Genomic DNA, 16,655 nt, shown 5'->3' on the forward strand with positions numbered 1-16,655 from the left:
TTAGATCATGAAGTTTTCCAAAATGGGCTTGGATATCTTCAGGAAAAGTTTTGTCATTGACCGGAAATAGAAAATTTCGGTCTGGAGGGACGTAGGGATGTTCCGGGGTGAAGAGTCCGTTGCGGTAGGGTACCCATTGGACCAACCCCAGTTGTAAGTATTATCAACATTCCCATTGTTAACTAGATTCTCAATGGCTTCACTTTCATTAAAAAGTTTTTTGATTAAAAGATTCAAACGTACAATTTCTCTTTGTGCTAAATCTCTTTGATTCAAAGCTATTTCTAGCTGTGTTTCACTCAACATTCTAGCACCGTTTTCTAACACTAAATCTTTTTCTAGCATGGCCATTTTGAGTCTCTTGTTATCCAAACGTCCTCTAACATTGAACATCTCCTGGGATGCGATGTTCTTCTCATCTAAGGCTTTATTGTAGTCTGTAAGGACGGCATCACAAGTGTCATTAAGAGTGTCTATGAAAGGCTGACAGTCATGCATGCTATAGTTTAAAGTATGAATCATAAGTTTTACCTGTTCCACAATGCTGAGAGTGCCATCTTTAGCCATATAGCAGTGATGTTTCTTCAGATGGGTTGAGTTGTCTTCATCAGCAGTGGCGACCATACAGATCTTGCCTTTCCCTTTGTTGTGATAGTCCTCGTCTTCATCTCCGGATGACCATACTTGATGATCCCTTTTTACTTGAGCCACATAAGCTTTCCTTTTTTCCTTCTCCTCAGTTCTTAAGCCATTCTAAGATAGAAGACCCTATCTTTAACCATGTTTGCCTTGTAGTCTTTGGCAAAATGGTTTTCTTTGTTGCGTTTGTGACATATCACAATGTCACTCTTGACTTCTGAGGGTGTACCGGAGTCGGTAGATTGAGACTGTGGTGGTTGGTCTCTTGGTTGTGTTTGCTGAGACTGCGGTGGAGGTAAAGGATTTTTGTTGAAACGGGAGTGATTATTTTGAAAGTTGCAGTTGAAAGGTGGTCGGTTTTGTTGCTGATTTTTACAAAAAGAAGGTGGTAACCGATTAAATTGTTGACTGACAAGAGCAATGGCATTCTGAAATTCCTCTTCATCATCATACTCTGTGTCTGCTTCGTATGACTGCGGTGGAGATTCATACGAGGTGGAATAGGTTTGTGAATGAGGTGATTGTGCTACGAGGGCTAAAGGACCCCCGAAGTCAGAACAGTCTTTGAGAACCGTGGACTCTTGAGCTTGTAGTTCACCGTAGAGCTTATAGAGGGACAACGAATGAATCTTCCTGTCGCCTTGAATGATCATTTTAGCTGCTGTCCAGTGCCTTCCCAAACCATTCAGAAATTGAAGGTTGGTTTCATGGTTGCTTCGCACCGTACCAACATTTGACAGTTTGGTTACTATCAGGTTGAACCTTTTGAACGAATCTTCCAAGCTTTCTCCGGCAAGAGCTTTGAAGTTATTGAACTCATTGAGTGCTGTAGTAAGCTTTTTATCCTGAGCTTGTTCAGTCCCCTCGTACAGATTCTTCAGAACTTCCCAGATTTCTTTTGCAGATTTACAATTTATGATAATATTGAAGTTGTTAGGAGCAACTCCACAAGAAATTTCATAAAAGGCAATCGCATCATTTTCCATTTTTCCAGGTCATCCTTTGTGGGACGATTTAGTACTGGTTGAACTCCTCCAAGGCTGACTGTAGCACCATCGGTTTGAACAGGCGTAAGAACAGGAACATGTGGTCCTTCTTCAACAGAATGCCATACATCTCTTCCGAGTCTTCTTAAGTATCGTTCCATTCTTTGTGACTAGTGGTGATATTCATTTGCAACTAATATTGGGGCTCGAATTGAACCACCAACACTGTTGGAAACATTTAGAGAGAGAGCTTGTGCCATTTGATTCTTTTTTTTTTTGTTTTTGACAGAGATGAGCTTCAGTGGTATAGAAGGCTAATTTGAAAAGTCAGAGTTCTGTTTTCAAAGAGCAACCACTTTGGCTCTGATATCAATTGTTGAGAGAAAAACTTTGAGACACTTGAACAAAAAGTTAGAACAAGTATATTGCGGAATAGTTAATCTCGAAGGATCTATTAGCTCAACAATAATATTTAAGTTAGATAGTTAGAGGATTAGTTGCGGAAAGTAAAGAATCATAAATGACAACAATTTATAATGTTATATCAAGTATACACATAAGTTGATTCATAACGAGGAATGCATTCAAGCCAAGTTAATAGATGTGATCGAACTTAGTGATTAAGTCACAACTGACTTGCTCCGAAGAGAGATTATGATCAAATATGATAGTAAGAAGTGGGAAAGAGAGAAGAGAGAATTTCTGAGATAAGTAGTAAAGATACTTGAAGATGCGTATTTGATTAAGAACAAGTGAGCTCTATTTATAAAGACTCAAGAATTACATAAAGATCACTCTCTAAGAGTAGCCATGCAAGGTCTACTGGACAATAGAGAGTATAGAAGTAAGACAAAATAAGCTAAGTAAAGAAATGATTGCGGTCTTCAGACTTCGGATGGACTGCGGTAGAAGATTTCAGATAGACTGCGGTAGAAGATTTCACTGTGGTAGTAAGTTGGCTGTGGTACCCGGTGAGTTCAAGAAGGTCACTTTCAGTGTTCTAACAAAGAGTTTGATAAAAAAAACCGATCTTTCTTCATCAACCTCTTCTCTAATGAGATTTCCTCTACTTCCACACGTAGAGACTGAAACTCAAGATCAAAAATGTTTGATCTACAAAGAGGGAAGTTCTCACCCAGTCATCATCTTGATATTCACCCAAACTAGTTTGAAACCAAGTATCAATGCGTGATACATGGAACACATGAGAGAAATTCGGTATAGTTTTCACCCAGTCATCATCTTCATATTCACCGAAACAAATTGAACATTTAGTACTTTCATCGCAATGATTCACTTTATCTGATTCTATTTTTTTCTTAAACGGGAATCATTTGCACAGCGAATGAGTCTAGCCCACGGGTCTGGAATTGTAGGGAAGGATCATTCCCATCTAGATTTGTGTCATGAAGACACCGCCTTTGAGCATTTCCTGAATATACGTGAAATGAACTGCGTCGTAGTATGTTAAAATAACTAAAAACTAGAAATAGGGTTCCCATGGTTCCAACCATAGTAATCACTAATTGAAAAATTGGTTTGAATTGCCCGCCTTATTCATTGATTTGCCAACGTATTTATACAATTACAAATCTTTATCAAAGACTAACCAACTATGGAAAAGATAAACATAATGGACTTTAAATAAGGATAAACCTAAATGCCAGCTAATCTTATCGCCTAACATCCCCCTCAAGTTGGAGCATAGGGATCGAAAATTCCCAACTTGCTAACAAGACAATCAAATGCAGCTTTTCCGAGAGCTTTCGTCAAGATATCTGCTAGCTGTTTAGATGTATGAACATAAGAAGGTTTTATGAGACCATCAACTATAGCATCACAAACAAAATGACAATCAACTTCAATGTGCTTCGTTCGTTCATGAAAAACCGGATTTTGTGAAATGTAGAGAGACGGTTCACTATCACAAAAGAGATCAATACTTTTCTTATGATGAATTCCCAAGCTAGCAAGAAGACCTTTTAACCATTTCAATTCACACGTAACAACTGCCATAGAACGATACTCTGCTTCAGCTGATGATCAAGACACGATATGTTGCTTCTTCGTTTTCCAAGAGATAGGAGAATGACCTAAATACACAATCCATCCAGATAAAGATCGTCGAGTAAGAGGGAAAGCATCCCAGTCAGAGTCACACCAACCACTCAAGATGAGAGGACTATCAGCGCGTAGGAGAATACCTTGTCCAGGAGTTCCCTTCAAATATTTAACCACACGTTGAGCTGCTTCCCAATGTTCGATCCGTGGAGACTGCATGAACTGTGATAGGATGTGAACTGAGTACGCTAGATCTGGACGCGTGGCAGCTAGATATATCAAACGACCCACAAGTTGACAGTAAACTTCTGGGTCAGTCAACTCTTTACCCTTAGCGAGACCAAGCTTATGATTTTGTTCAATGGGGAAACCGGCTGGTTTGGCGCCCAAAAGACCGGTTTCAGCAATAATATCCAACGTATATTTGCATTGAAACAAGAAAACACCAGTGGGATTGCGAGCAACCTCAAGACCGAGAAAATACTTCAAAGGACCAAGATCATTCATTTTAAAACAATTACTTAAATATGTCTTGAAGTGTTTGATAGCTTCGTGATTATTACCCGAGATGATAAGATCTTCCACATAAACAACTACATTAACTTGCACCATTCCACGCATGTATGTAAAAAGAGAGTAATCGGAATAAGATTGAAGAAAACCGTATTTCTTAAGTGCCGTCACTAGTTTAGCAAACCAACACCTAGGAGCTTGTTTCAAACCGTAAAGTGACTTGCGAAGACGACATACTAATGTGGGATTCAAGCATTTGAACCCTGGAGGCAATTTCATATAGACTTCTTCTTGTAGATCCCCGTGTAAGAATGCATTATGCACGTCCATGTGATGTAATTCCCAGTTTTTTGAAGCTGCAATTGCAAGAAACACACGTACCGTAGTCATCTTTGTAACGGGTGCAAACGTTTCTTTATAATCTAGGCCTTCTTGTTGATGATTTCCAAACACAACCAATCGTGATTTGTATCTTTCTATGTCACCATTGGAGTGATATTTATTTTTATATACCCATTGGCTACCAAGGGCACGTTTTCCAGGAGGAAGATGTTGTAATGTCCAAGTACCATTTTCTTCAAGAGCACGAATTTCATCTTGCATAGAGGCTTTCCATTTCGTGTCCTGCATGGCTTCTTTAAATGATCTCGGTTCAGTTCCCGAAGTGACTGCTGAAATAAAGGCTTTATACCGAGGGGAAAACTGATCATAATTTATATAATGAACTATAGGATACGTCGTACCTGAGGAAACTGGTGGAGACCGGGGTGTAGAGGACGGGGATGGACTAGCTTTAGTAGACGCAACAAAGTCTTTAAGAAGAATGGACGAATACTTGATTCTTTGACCTCTACCCATATTTTCCTATTGTTCGAGTGGAGAAGGGGGGTCCGGAATCGGCATTGTATGAGATCTTGGCAGTTCCTGACTAGGTGTATTAGTGGTCGAATTTATAGGTGAAGTATCAATGGGTGTATCACTAGGTGACTGATGTGGACCAGCAACATCCTTGTCAATCTCATCAAAGTAAATTAGTCCATCAGGTAGTGTATTTGTGGTGTCACGTGGTGTTAAATTCATGTCAGAGTAAGGATATATGTCCTCAAATAATTTTACATCACGTGAGACAAAGTATTCGTTGGTGTCAAGATCAAACAACTTCCACCCTTTTTACCAAATGGATATCCAACAAAGACACATTTTCGACTTCGACTAGCGAATTTATCTCCTTTTGCCTTTTGGTTATGAGCAAAACATAAACACCCGAACACTTTAAGAGTAGAATATGAGGGAAGAGTATCAAACAATATCTCTAATGGACTTTTGTTTTCGAGCAAAGGAGAGGGTGTGCGATTGATCAGATGTACAGCTGTGAGGATGGATTCACCCCAAAAGGAAATAGGTAATTTTGCTTGGAACATAAGAGCTCGGGCTACATTGAGGATGTGTTTGTGTTTTCTTTCTACTTGCCTGTTTTGTTGAGGAGTACCAACACATGATGTTTGAAACAAAATTCCATGTGTAGAAAAATAAGTAAACAAGCAATTAAACTCTGTTCTGTTATCACTTTGTACTATATTGATTTGTTTGGAAAATTGTATACCAACCATAGCCACAAAAGACACAAAAATTTCATAAACTTCACTTTTATCAGTCAACAAATACACCCACATTGCACGAGAATAATCATCCACTATTGTCAAGAAATATCGAGCCCCACTGCTTGAAAGATGCTTGTAAGGACCCCAAAGATCACAGTGTACTTTCTCAAAAATTCGAATAGTTTTATTTTCACTTAAAGGAAATTTATCTCTAGATTGTTTATCCCGAAAACAAACTTCACAGGCTTTATTCATACTACCCCTAATGTTACAAACGAGAGGAAGGGATTTCACCACCTTTTCAAAAGGATATCCCATTCTCTTATGCCATAGCTCTAACATGGAGTTTGTTGCATCCACCGAAACATGAAGAATTGATCCACCTTTCCGAAAGTACTAAAGTCCATCCCGTCTAACACCCGCTCCAATCAGCCTCCTCGACAGGTCCTGTATAGCACATATAGAAGAATCGAATTGAGTAATGCACTACATATCATCATTTAATTGAGAAACTGAAATCAAATTGCAACTTAATTTAGGTACAAAGAGAACACTCTTAAGAGTGATGGTCTTTGAAAGTCTAACACAACCCTCACAGATTGCAATGACCTTTTTACCATTTGGAAGACCCACAAGACGACCAAGTATGTTACGTGTATTTTCCAACCAAGAAGCATCACCAGATACATGGTATGTTGCTCCTGAATCGATAATCCACAGTCGTTTTTTAAACTCACCATTCAATCTTTCATCTGTAATCTTGGAAGTGCTCATAAGACCGTTCAGAGCCTTCCATTGTTCAACTGTAAATAATAGCGGTGAGTTGCTAGTATTTCCAGCCATTATACCTCCATTGTGAGAACCTGCAGTGACTGTGTTTGCTCTTACACTTCCTCTCCCTCGTATGCCTGATCTGCCTCCTCGAGTGTCACCATCAGACCTGTTGTTATGTTCCCACCATTCAGGATATCCGACTAACTTGAAACAAGTATTGGCTTCATGACATGTTTTCTTGCAGTGAGTACAACTTAGATGTGACTTATTGGGTTTGTTGCCTTTTCCTCGTCCCCTGTTGGATCCTACTTTAACAGCAAAACCCAAAACTTCTGCTGGCTTTTCCTCCTAAACAGACTTTGAAATTCATACTCGTTCATCTTGTACTACTAGTTGAAAAGCTTTGTCAAGTGAAGGTAGCGGATCCTGAGATAGAATGCTAGTTCGTAGAGTGGAGAAGTATTCCGAACATAGACCCATGAGAAAGTTATGTAACATATCTGTATCTCTCTTGGTCTCGTGTCTAGCTCCAGCTGTGCACTATGTACAACACTCACAGCTAATTATAGGCTCATGCTTATGAAGTTCTTCCCATAGTGCAGTCAGTTTGCCAAAATATTATGCAACAGGCATGGTTTTGCTTTGTTCACACTTCGCAATTGAAACCTTCAATTGTTGAATTCTGGGTCCATTAACAATCGCATATCGTGATTTCAAGGTATCCCACAGTTCCTTCGCATCCCTATATTTAGAGAGATAGCATTTCACCTCTGGTTCGATGGTATTCATTATCCATGAAACCAACATCGCGTTGATAGTGAGCCAATCTGAAGTCGTACACGGAGGAACAGGACCTGTGATCGTCCCATCAAGAAACCCAAACTTTCTTCGTGCTTCTAATGCCGTCTGTATGTCTCCTGCCCAATCATCATAGTTATCCCCACACAGTCTTGTTGGAGTAATGAAATCACCTGGACGGTCTTGTGGTCCAAGAAAGAAAGGAGAATTGGATTCAATTTTAGGTGGTGACGATTTTGAACCCTCTGAAGGTTCTTCTCCAGATTTCGTCATGTTTTAGGGTTTTAGATTTCTTAAACACACTCTGATACCATGAAAAATTGGTATGAATTGCCTGCCTTATTCATTGATTTGCCAACGTATTTATACAATTACAAATCTTTATCAAAGACTAACCAACTAGGGAAAAGATAAACATAATGGACTTTAAATAAGAATAAACCTAAATGCCAGCTAATCTTATCGCCTAACACTAATGGACTCCATGGTGTATGCTGTAAGCTAGGAGATTCTACAGGACTTGAAGCCATGAATGCAGGTCGAATTCAAAGATGGGGTTCAAGAAATTATCTTTCGGTGGTACTATAAAGACATTGTTTTTCGACATGACTGCTTGGTATTTTGTTGAAGATGGATTAAGATGATGATGAAAACAAAGTGATAACCGACGCAAACAAGGTTGTGGTGATACTTCTTAGGGTCAAAGATTCTATTAGTTCACTTCCTCGTTAATTTGTTATAATCTTGTTTTTGGTTTCGATGTTTTTATTGTTTTGTTGGACGAGACAACGCCGAATAAGTGTTTGTTATTTAATATCATGTGTCTGATGATTGTAATTTTCATAGGAGGGAAACATAAAACTCTTTATATGCCAAAATTTAATCATATAAAAGTATAAATCACTTTGCAGTTATTCAATTCAAAGCCTAAACTAGCATATCATCATGCATGTACACCAACCATCTGTCAAAACCTATCAAACTCCTTTACGAAAAGAAGACCAAAAGGAAAAAAAAAAAAAAAAAAAAAAAAAAAAAAAAAGGAAAAGGAATATTAAAAGGTATCTTTTCATGAGTTTATCGGAACCTTTGCCTCTTTCAACTAAACTAAAGATACTTGCCATGGGACAACCAGCTGCTTGCAGCATCCTTCCTTTGATCAAAACAAAAAATTCTTCCATCACCAATTCACCACCACCACCTCCAACTGTCATCTGAGAAAAACTCAGACAAAGCGACAGGTGGGATACTGAAGGACTGCAGCGGTGAAAGGTTCTGGCAACCGGGAAGCGGGTTTGCTAAAAGCAGTGTTTGCAAAAGCGGACCAACTTCCAGAACAGCTAGTAATAAGTTCGCTTTTTGTGGCAACGCCTTTCGTTTGATCATACTGTTCATCATCAAGGTAGCATGATCGATTTCTGCAACACTTCTCAATGCTTGAAACCCGTTAGACAACGTCAGTTCATGTCGATAGTCTTGTATGAAGGAAGTGTTTGTGTTGATGTTAGAGAACTCATGGGAGGAAACTGGATCGAAAAGTGAATCCACAGGTGATGAGCTGTGATTGTATGCATCAGAAAGACTGTTGGATTCAGCAATACTTGAGTTTGGTTTTGCGGGTTTCATTAAACTGTTCTGATAATGTTGATGAACTTGATCGATCATGAAATAATCGGAGATCATGGTATTTTTTGTGGATGGCATGATCTTGATGAGTAGTTTCTGAATTTGATCTCTTGCTTCATCCCTTTCATGGAGAACAAGTTTTAGGAGCTGTATCAATTGTTTCAAGGAGTCGGTATTTATGTTTATTTCTTCATTTGCTTTTGCTTTTACTGTTTCCAGTTCATGTGTGATGAATCTTGAACTTAAGCTCATCAATGCTCTAAAATTTGCAAGAGTTCAAAAGAATTAATTGATTAAAGCAATTCATCAAAAATGACATTTTATTATTAAATTTGCAGTGAATTACAACGGAAGGTGATAAAAATGCTGTCTCCATATCAATATAAACCTTTTCCAAAAAGAATTGATGTTTGATTATATAATCAATAATAGTAAATAGAAATTATGACGATTACAAAATATCAGGAGATTGATTGATTATCAATAGTTTACCACAAGCATTAACAAAAAAAAATGCGTGTTTATTCCACACAAACAAAACAAAACTCAAGATCACATGGAGTAAAAGCCAGAAAAGAAACTGAAAAACCATAGTGTAATCTGAAATTCAAAACAATGCTTAGCAAGATGATAATTTGCGAACATTATTACATTATCAACGACCCACGACAAAAATTTCCTCGTTTTACATATGGTTCTCACATCTTTCCAGGAACTTTGGAAGAAAATCTTTAAAGAAGCCTTAATTTAATTAAACAAAAAATTAAACTATTAATTAGCTTTCAAGATCAAGAAATGCTAACAACCGGCATTTTGGTAAGAGTCCCAGATGAAAAAGTTCGAATTTGAGTTTAACTTGTAGTCGTAATGTAACAAATGATCTTATTTTTTTTAATGGACCGAAAAATTCCACTGCAAAAATGTGTTTTACAGCCGTTTAAGAAACGAAGAGCAAACATGAATGAATACCAACCTCTTGATAACTCCTTAAGGATGTCATTTCTTCCATTTTATCTGTTTTTCAGTGGAAAGCATAAGCAGGAGAGGGCGACAGAGAGTAGTTGTCGAAAACTTTATTGAACAAAAAGTCATCAACAAAAGGAGGAAATAAATCTCTATTTATTCTCCTATTGATAAATATCATTATATTAAAACTCCTTATTAATATTAATTGTCCTCTATCATGTCATTTGTCAACATATTAATTATCCATTTTAAATTTTCCACCTTAATTACACTAAATTTTAAATTCTTTTCAATTTAATTATATTAAATTAATAAAATTAGATAAAAACATAAAATAAAATTAATACAAATTATAAGGTGATATAACTTCACGTATTTATTTAAATCAACGATTAAAATTTTATATAACTAAAAAAATCTCTTAAATAATAATTTATTTAAAATAGTTGATTAATAATTTTGATTTTTTAATATGAAAGTTTAATGATATAACCGTAGTTCTCATGGGTTATAAACTAGTTTAAAATAAATTAATAATAGGAAACTAAAACTAAATAACATTGACTTACAACAATTTTTATTCATATACAACAATTTATATTTTAAAAGTTGTATTGTACAGTCTAAAAAATATAAATTGTTGTGTATTAAAAACATTGTAGTGTAGGAAAATAGTCAAAATACTAAACACTTTATGGGCAAACAAATTGAAGCTTGTGAAATTTGTATGCAGGACAATCCATTCCTGAGTACTAAAATTGTTAAGCGATTAGTTACCAATAAACCACATACTAGTAATAAAAACATTATTGCAAATTATTAAATACAATATCAAAGGTAATTTATTATTTGTATGATGAATATTTTAGATAATGCTAGTCTTAAAATATTATAAAAACAAACCACAAAAACCATTCCGTATACATTTGCGATTACGTAGTAAAAGTGTAAAACTAAAATAGAAAAGATATCAACTAATCAAAGAATCATTTTTTTTTGTTAACAAGTGAATTTTCTTTAGAATTGTTTGACATGTCATTCACTAACACTATTATTGGTGCGCCTTATTAATTAAGTTCACATTTACCTTCTACATATAACTTAATTTAGTGTTAAACGATTTTAGGTGTTTAATAAAATGTCAATATCATTTTTTTTAACAACAATACTTTATTAGCTAAAAAAGGAGATTACAAGGTGAAGTACAAAGGGTTCAACTCCCTTCCTCATGTATCTTTATTCTTAATCCATAAAAAAGCTAAGAACTTGGCTTCTAAAGCTAAACAAGTAGCTTTCAAAATCATTAACAATATCAATATCATATATAATTAAGTTAGCTTATTTTTTAACTTATTACAATGTACTGTGTGATGATATAATTAAATCCTTAAAATAAATTATAAGCTAACTTATAAAGTAGATTTAAAAAAAGGATAATGGCTTAAAATGATAATATATTTTTTTAAATTGTGCATAGTTGGTCACTGAGTTTAATTTCGTCCATATTTTCCCTTTTAGCATGTTAAACTGTACACATTCGGTCCTTAGAACCGGTTACCTTTAGGTTAGCCGAGAAAAATGACTTAATAGGGTAATATATTTCTCATTTTATACACATTTAGTCTTTAATATTTTTCTTGTTTCAAAGTATATCCTTTTTGTTTTTGTACTTACTTAATACTTATGAATGATTTATTTAGGTTTATCTCATGACATCTTACGTGGGACAATCATTGATGAAGTGTTTGGGGTTGTTGATGTTTATGTCCACCACGATCACGACTGCTTCGTTGCGTAGGTCTTGTGATTTGATTTAGGTCTTGTGTTCTGAACGTCGTAACTTCTTCATACGATATCAAATTTTAATGATCTTTGTACGTGTTTGTTTTTTGAGTCTACTACAACTTTCATTAAGATTACTTCCGTTAAAATGTAATATATTTTTACTTAAGATTTTATAAAAAAACATCCATACATACATTCATAAAAACGTATGGATATAAAGATTGTAATTAACTATATATTACTTTTTAACGAGAGTAATCTAAACAAAAGTTGTAGTAGACTAAAATACGAACACATTGATATAAAGATCGTTAAAATCCGAGATCGTATGAAGAAATTATAACGTTCAGAAGATATGATCTAAGCAACCAAGTAGTTGAGATTGCAATGAACATAAGCATCAAAAGTCTCAAACATCTCATTAATGAATGTCTCACGTAAGATTTCATGAGAAAATCCTAAATATTCATAAGTACTGAATGAATACAAAAACAAAAATGACTTATATTGCAACAAAAAAATATTAAGGATAAATTTGTACAAAAATATTAAGGACTAAATTTATACAAAAATATTAAGGACTAAATGTGTACAAAGTGAGAAATATCTTACTCTATTAAGTCAATTTTATTGGCTAATTAACCTGAAGTAACTGGTCATTTTTACTAAATGTGTACAGTTTAACAAATTAAAAGGGTAAATATGAACGAAAAAAAACTCAGTGGCCAAATTTGTACAAATCGAAAAATATATTACCCTTTTAAGTCATGATCCCGTTATATATATATATATATATATATATATATATATATATATATATATATATATATATATATATATATATATATATATATAGGGTTAGGTTCATGTGAGACGGTCTAATTTTGTGATACCGTAAAACACATTTTTTTAATTTATTTTTATTTTTTTAGTTAATTCAAGTTCCGAAAATAATATTTAAAAAAAGAATTTTTTGATTTTTCCATTTATTTTGCATTTTAAAATTATTTTTAAAATATGTACAGTGTAATATTCTATTTAGAATATTTCACGTATTTTTCAAAAAAATGAGATTTTTTTTTTATTTTTTTTAGTTAATTCAAGTTCCGAAAATAATTATTAAAAAAAGAATTTTTAGATTTTTCCATTTATTTTGCATTTTAAAATTATTTTTTAGAATATGTCAGTGTAATATTCTATTTACAATATTTCACGTATTTTTAAAAAAAAACGGGATTTTTTTTATTTTTTTTATTTTATTTTTATTTTTTTTAGTTAATTCAAGTTCCGAAAATAATATTTAAAAAAAGATTTTTTTGATTTTTCCATTTATTTTGCATTTTAAAATTATTTTTAGATTTGGTCTCACGGTCTCACAAAATTAGAATGGTCTCAAATGAACCTGAACCTATATATATATATATATATATATATATATATATATATATATATATATATATATATATATATATATATATATATATAGTGAGACCATGTTAATTTTGTGAGACCGTGAGACGCAATCTAAAAATAATTTTAAAATGCAAAATAAAAGGAAAAATCCGAAAATTCTTTTTTAATTATTATTTTCGTCATTTTCTTTATCTAAAAAATAAAATAAAATAAAAATTACCGTTTTTTTTTTTGAAATATTTTAATAGAATATTACACTGTAAATATTCCAATGTGATTTTTAGAATGTTAGAATATTCTAATATTCTAGTAGATTTGTCAGATATGTAAAATATTCTAATATTTTGCTAGAATATTATAATATTCTATTAGAATATTTCCCAAATATTTCATAAAAATGGTAATTATTTATTTATTTTTGTATAAAAAAAGTGACGAAAATAATATTTTTAAAAAAATTTCGAAAATTTTTAGTTATTTTACATTTTAAAAATGTTTTTTTATCTATAAAATGAATGGCTAGAATTATGTCTTACCGTCTCACAAAATATATTGGTCTCACATGAAACTAACTCTATATAATGAGTTATCAACCAATAAATCCCATATCAAACTAACTCTATATAATGAGTTATCAACCAATAAATCCCATATCAACTCCCTTCCTCGTTTAGTTTTATTCTTAATCAATAAAAAAAGCTAAGAACTTGACCTCGAAAGCTAAACACGTTGTTCTTTAGCTTTCAAAACCATTAATGATATCTATATCACATATAACTAAGTTAGCTTATTTTTTAACTCATTATAATTATTATAATTTACTGTTTGATGATATCAATAAAATCCTTAAAATTGCTTATTAGTTAATTTATATAATATAGATTTAAAAAAAAATATTTTAGATATTTTATTGATAAACTAGCTTATTATAAGATAAAAAATATATTTTTAATTCCTTTGTTTATCACATTATAAATATTATAAGGAGTTTTGTAACGGAAAATAAGATTATATGGGTTGTAAGCTGTGAAGTTTTTTCTCATAATCTTAACTAATTTAAATGTTCGTAATTTAAATTTCAATAATAAAAGAAATATAGAGATGTGCCTGTTTCAAAAGAAGAAAATGTTGAAATCTACGAACCAATTTTTTAAGCTTCTTATAACATGAATATCTTTTAGTACATTTGTGCTCTTTAAACCAGGCCCAATAATAGCTTGGCCCCATCCTCACTTGTAGATAACCTATAAAAGCATTTATGTTAAGTCCCAAAGAATTTTAATGGACTGCCCTCGGTTCAAAAGCCCAGCCTCCTTTCAGCTTTTGTTTTAGATAGTTTGAGTATTCTTGTAGTTATCTCTAGATATTATTAAAAGAGAACACTTAATTCACCAATAAAGCAATCATGGTCATTCATTGTATTTCAATCATATGATTTCCGCCCTTAGATCAAATTGCTGACATCATCTTCTCCAAATAGAATTCAAACATTTAATTGTAGAATCTTTAAATTTAGTAATTATATTTCAAACACAATTACATTTAATTATAGAATCTTTAATTATAAAATCTATTCATACTTTCTAAAATATATTTCACAATTCAAACATAATTGCATTTAATTATAGAATCTTTAAAATCAACATTTCTCCTCTAAAATATGTTATCAGTTGTAGCATATCATTCTATTTATATATGAGGCATCGGTTTCTCCATAAATCGGACAAAAAACATGAATAGTCGCCCCACCTTTCTCCTCTATTTTTTTTCTCTTAAACAATAATTCCCTAATTCTCTTCTTCCTCATGTCAATGGTTGTGCTTCAATTGATACTTTGTGTGTTCATAACAAAATGTAGCACCATAAGGTAGCTCCTTTTTGTTCATGTATTCTTAGAATTTGTGTATTGCCCCTTCCTTGCATCTCCAATTATCACACCTCTGTTTTGGCTTCACACAAATCTCTACAAAATGAAGCAAGCATCTTCTTCAAGACATCTTTTGACGATATATGCAATCATTAACCCTAATTAATATTGTTCATAATTAACTCCTTTATTTATAGTTTATTTATTTATTTATTTATTTATTTTTTTGCTTTAAAATTCAAACTTGTTTAGTTTTTTCTTTTTAGAAAACTCATTAAATAAGCATATCAATAATTATGTTATCTTTAATATATATTAAAACAAATCTTTAATATATATTAAAACAAAAATCTTATGACATCATCTTAAACAATCCGGGTCATTGATTGTATTTCATTCTTATGTTTTCCACCCTTAAATCAAATTGGTGACATCATCTTCCCCAAATGGAATGTATTTAATTCCAATAAAAGCTTTCAAATTGTCAAAGAAAATTAACTTAAATCCATTGAAATAGAATGTATTTAATTTTAATAAAAGTTTCCCATATTTTAAATCTTGAATTTCCGGTTATAAAGGTTTTAAAATAGTCAACTTTAAAAACATATTACTGAAAACCATTTCAATTAAGGCGTTAAATATCAACTATTAATATAAATCAATTTATATTAGCAAGCTATTAATGTAAAATCCATTTTTAATAGGAAATCATTAATACCAAAGAATCAAATTCAAATTAACACATACATATACGATTCATCCTTGAATTCGCGGCTCACACTTATTTTCGATCGTTGCTTTTCTTCAAACTTTCTCCTACAACATCATTCTTATTGCTTATAACTTCCATCATCATTCTCTGTTTCAAACCTTCATTGTTGTGCACTAGAAGGTCAGTACCTTCTTTCGCTTTTTTATGTTTTTTTTTTCGATTATTTTTTGTTCCTGTATCAAATATATGTATTCATCTATTTTTATTTTCTTTGTCACAACTTACATGAAATCGATTAACTACTTTTTTGAAACTTTTCAAAGAAGTAGGAAAAGATATTATGTACCTTTAATCCAAAAAAAATAATGTACTTTGATGGAAACCAGTTTAAACACAATATAGCAAAGTACTTTGATAGAATGACAAAGCACTCTACCCATTTTTCTGTTCATGGTAATCAATTTTTACTGTGTAGTCGTTTATCATGATACTTCCATTTTTTATCCGAAGGGTAATTCATTAATTTATTATGTATAACGTTCGTCAGTATGGTAAATAAGTAATTAAATTTAAACAATGATCAAATCGTGAGCTGCTACTATTTCTGTTTGTTTGATTATGTCAACCTGGTTACTATTTTTTATTGTAAATAATATCTTAAATTGTTGGCTGAATTACAAGGATTGCAATATTGATATAGAACTCAAATAATCTGTTAAGATAAATATATAGTAATACCAAATGGAAAATGGAGGATAAGGGTATAATATGAATAAATAGATATTTTTTAGTGTTTGAATGTAAATTAATATCCTAATTTAATGGTTGAATTACAATATTTCTAACTTTAAATTGAAATCATAACTGAAGGTTATTGATATTTTTGGATGGATTTTTTTTAAATGTTAAGTATG

General features: G+C 32.5%; 1 protein-coding gene across 1 annotated transcript; it reads right to left on the reverse strand.

Annotated features, from left to right (window-relative positions):
* Positions 1-8,560: 8,560 nt before the first annotated feature.
* Positions 8,561-9,250, reverse strand: LOC145090192 (uncharacterized). The gene has a single exon (XM_079028520.1). It carries the CDS (start codon positions 9,248-9,250, stop codon positions 8,561-8,563), a length of 690 nt encoding a protein of 229 aa, XP_078884646.1.
* Between the last annotated feature and the right edge of the window lie 7,405 nt (positions 9,251-16,655).

The sequence above is a fragment of the Lactuca serriola genome, chromosome 2 (genome assembly GCF_051521515.1).
Source record: "Lactuca serriola cultivar US96UC23 chromosome 2, Lser_US96UC23_V15, whole genome shotgun sequence".
NCBI lineage: Eukaryota > Viridiplantae > Streptophyta > Magnoliopsida > Asterales > Asteraceae > Lactuca > Lactuca serriola.

What these genes read in the sequence shown, in the direction of transcription:
- LOC145090192 (XM_079028520.1), bottom strand. Translation starts at nt 9,250, where the DNA reads ATGAGCTTAAGTTCAAGATTCATCACACATGAACTGGAAACAGTAAAA.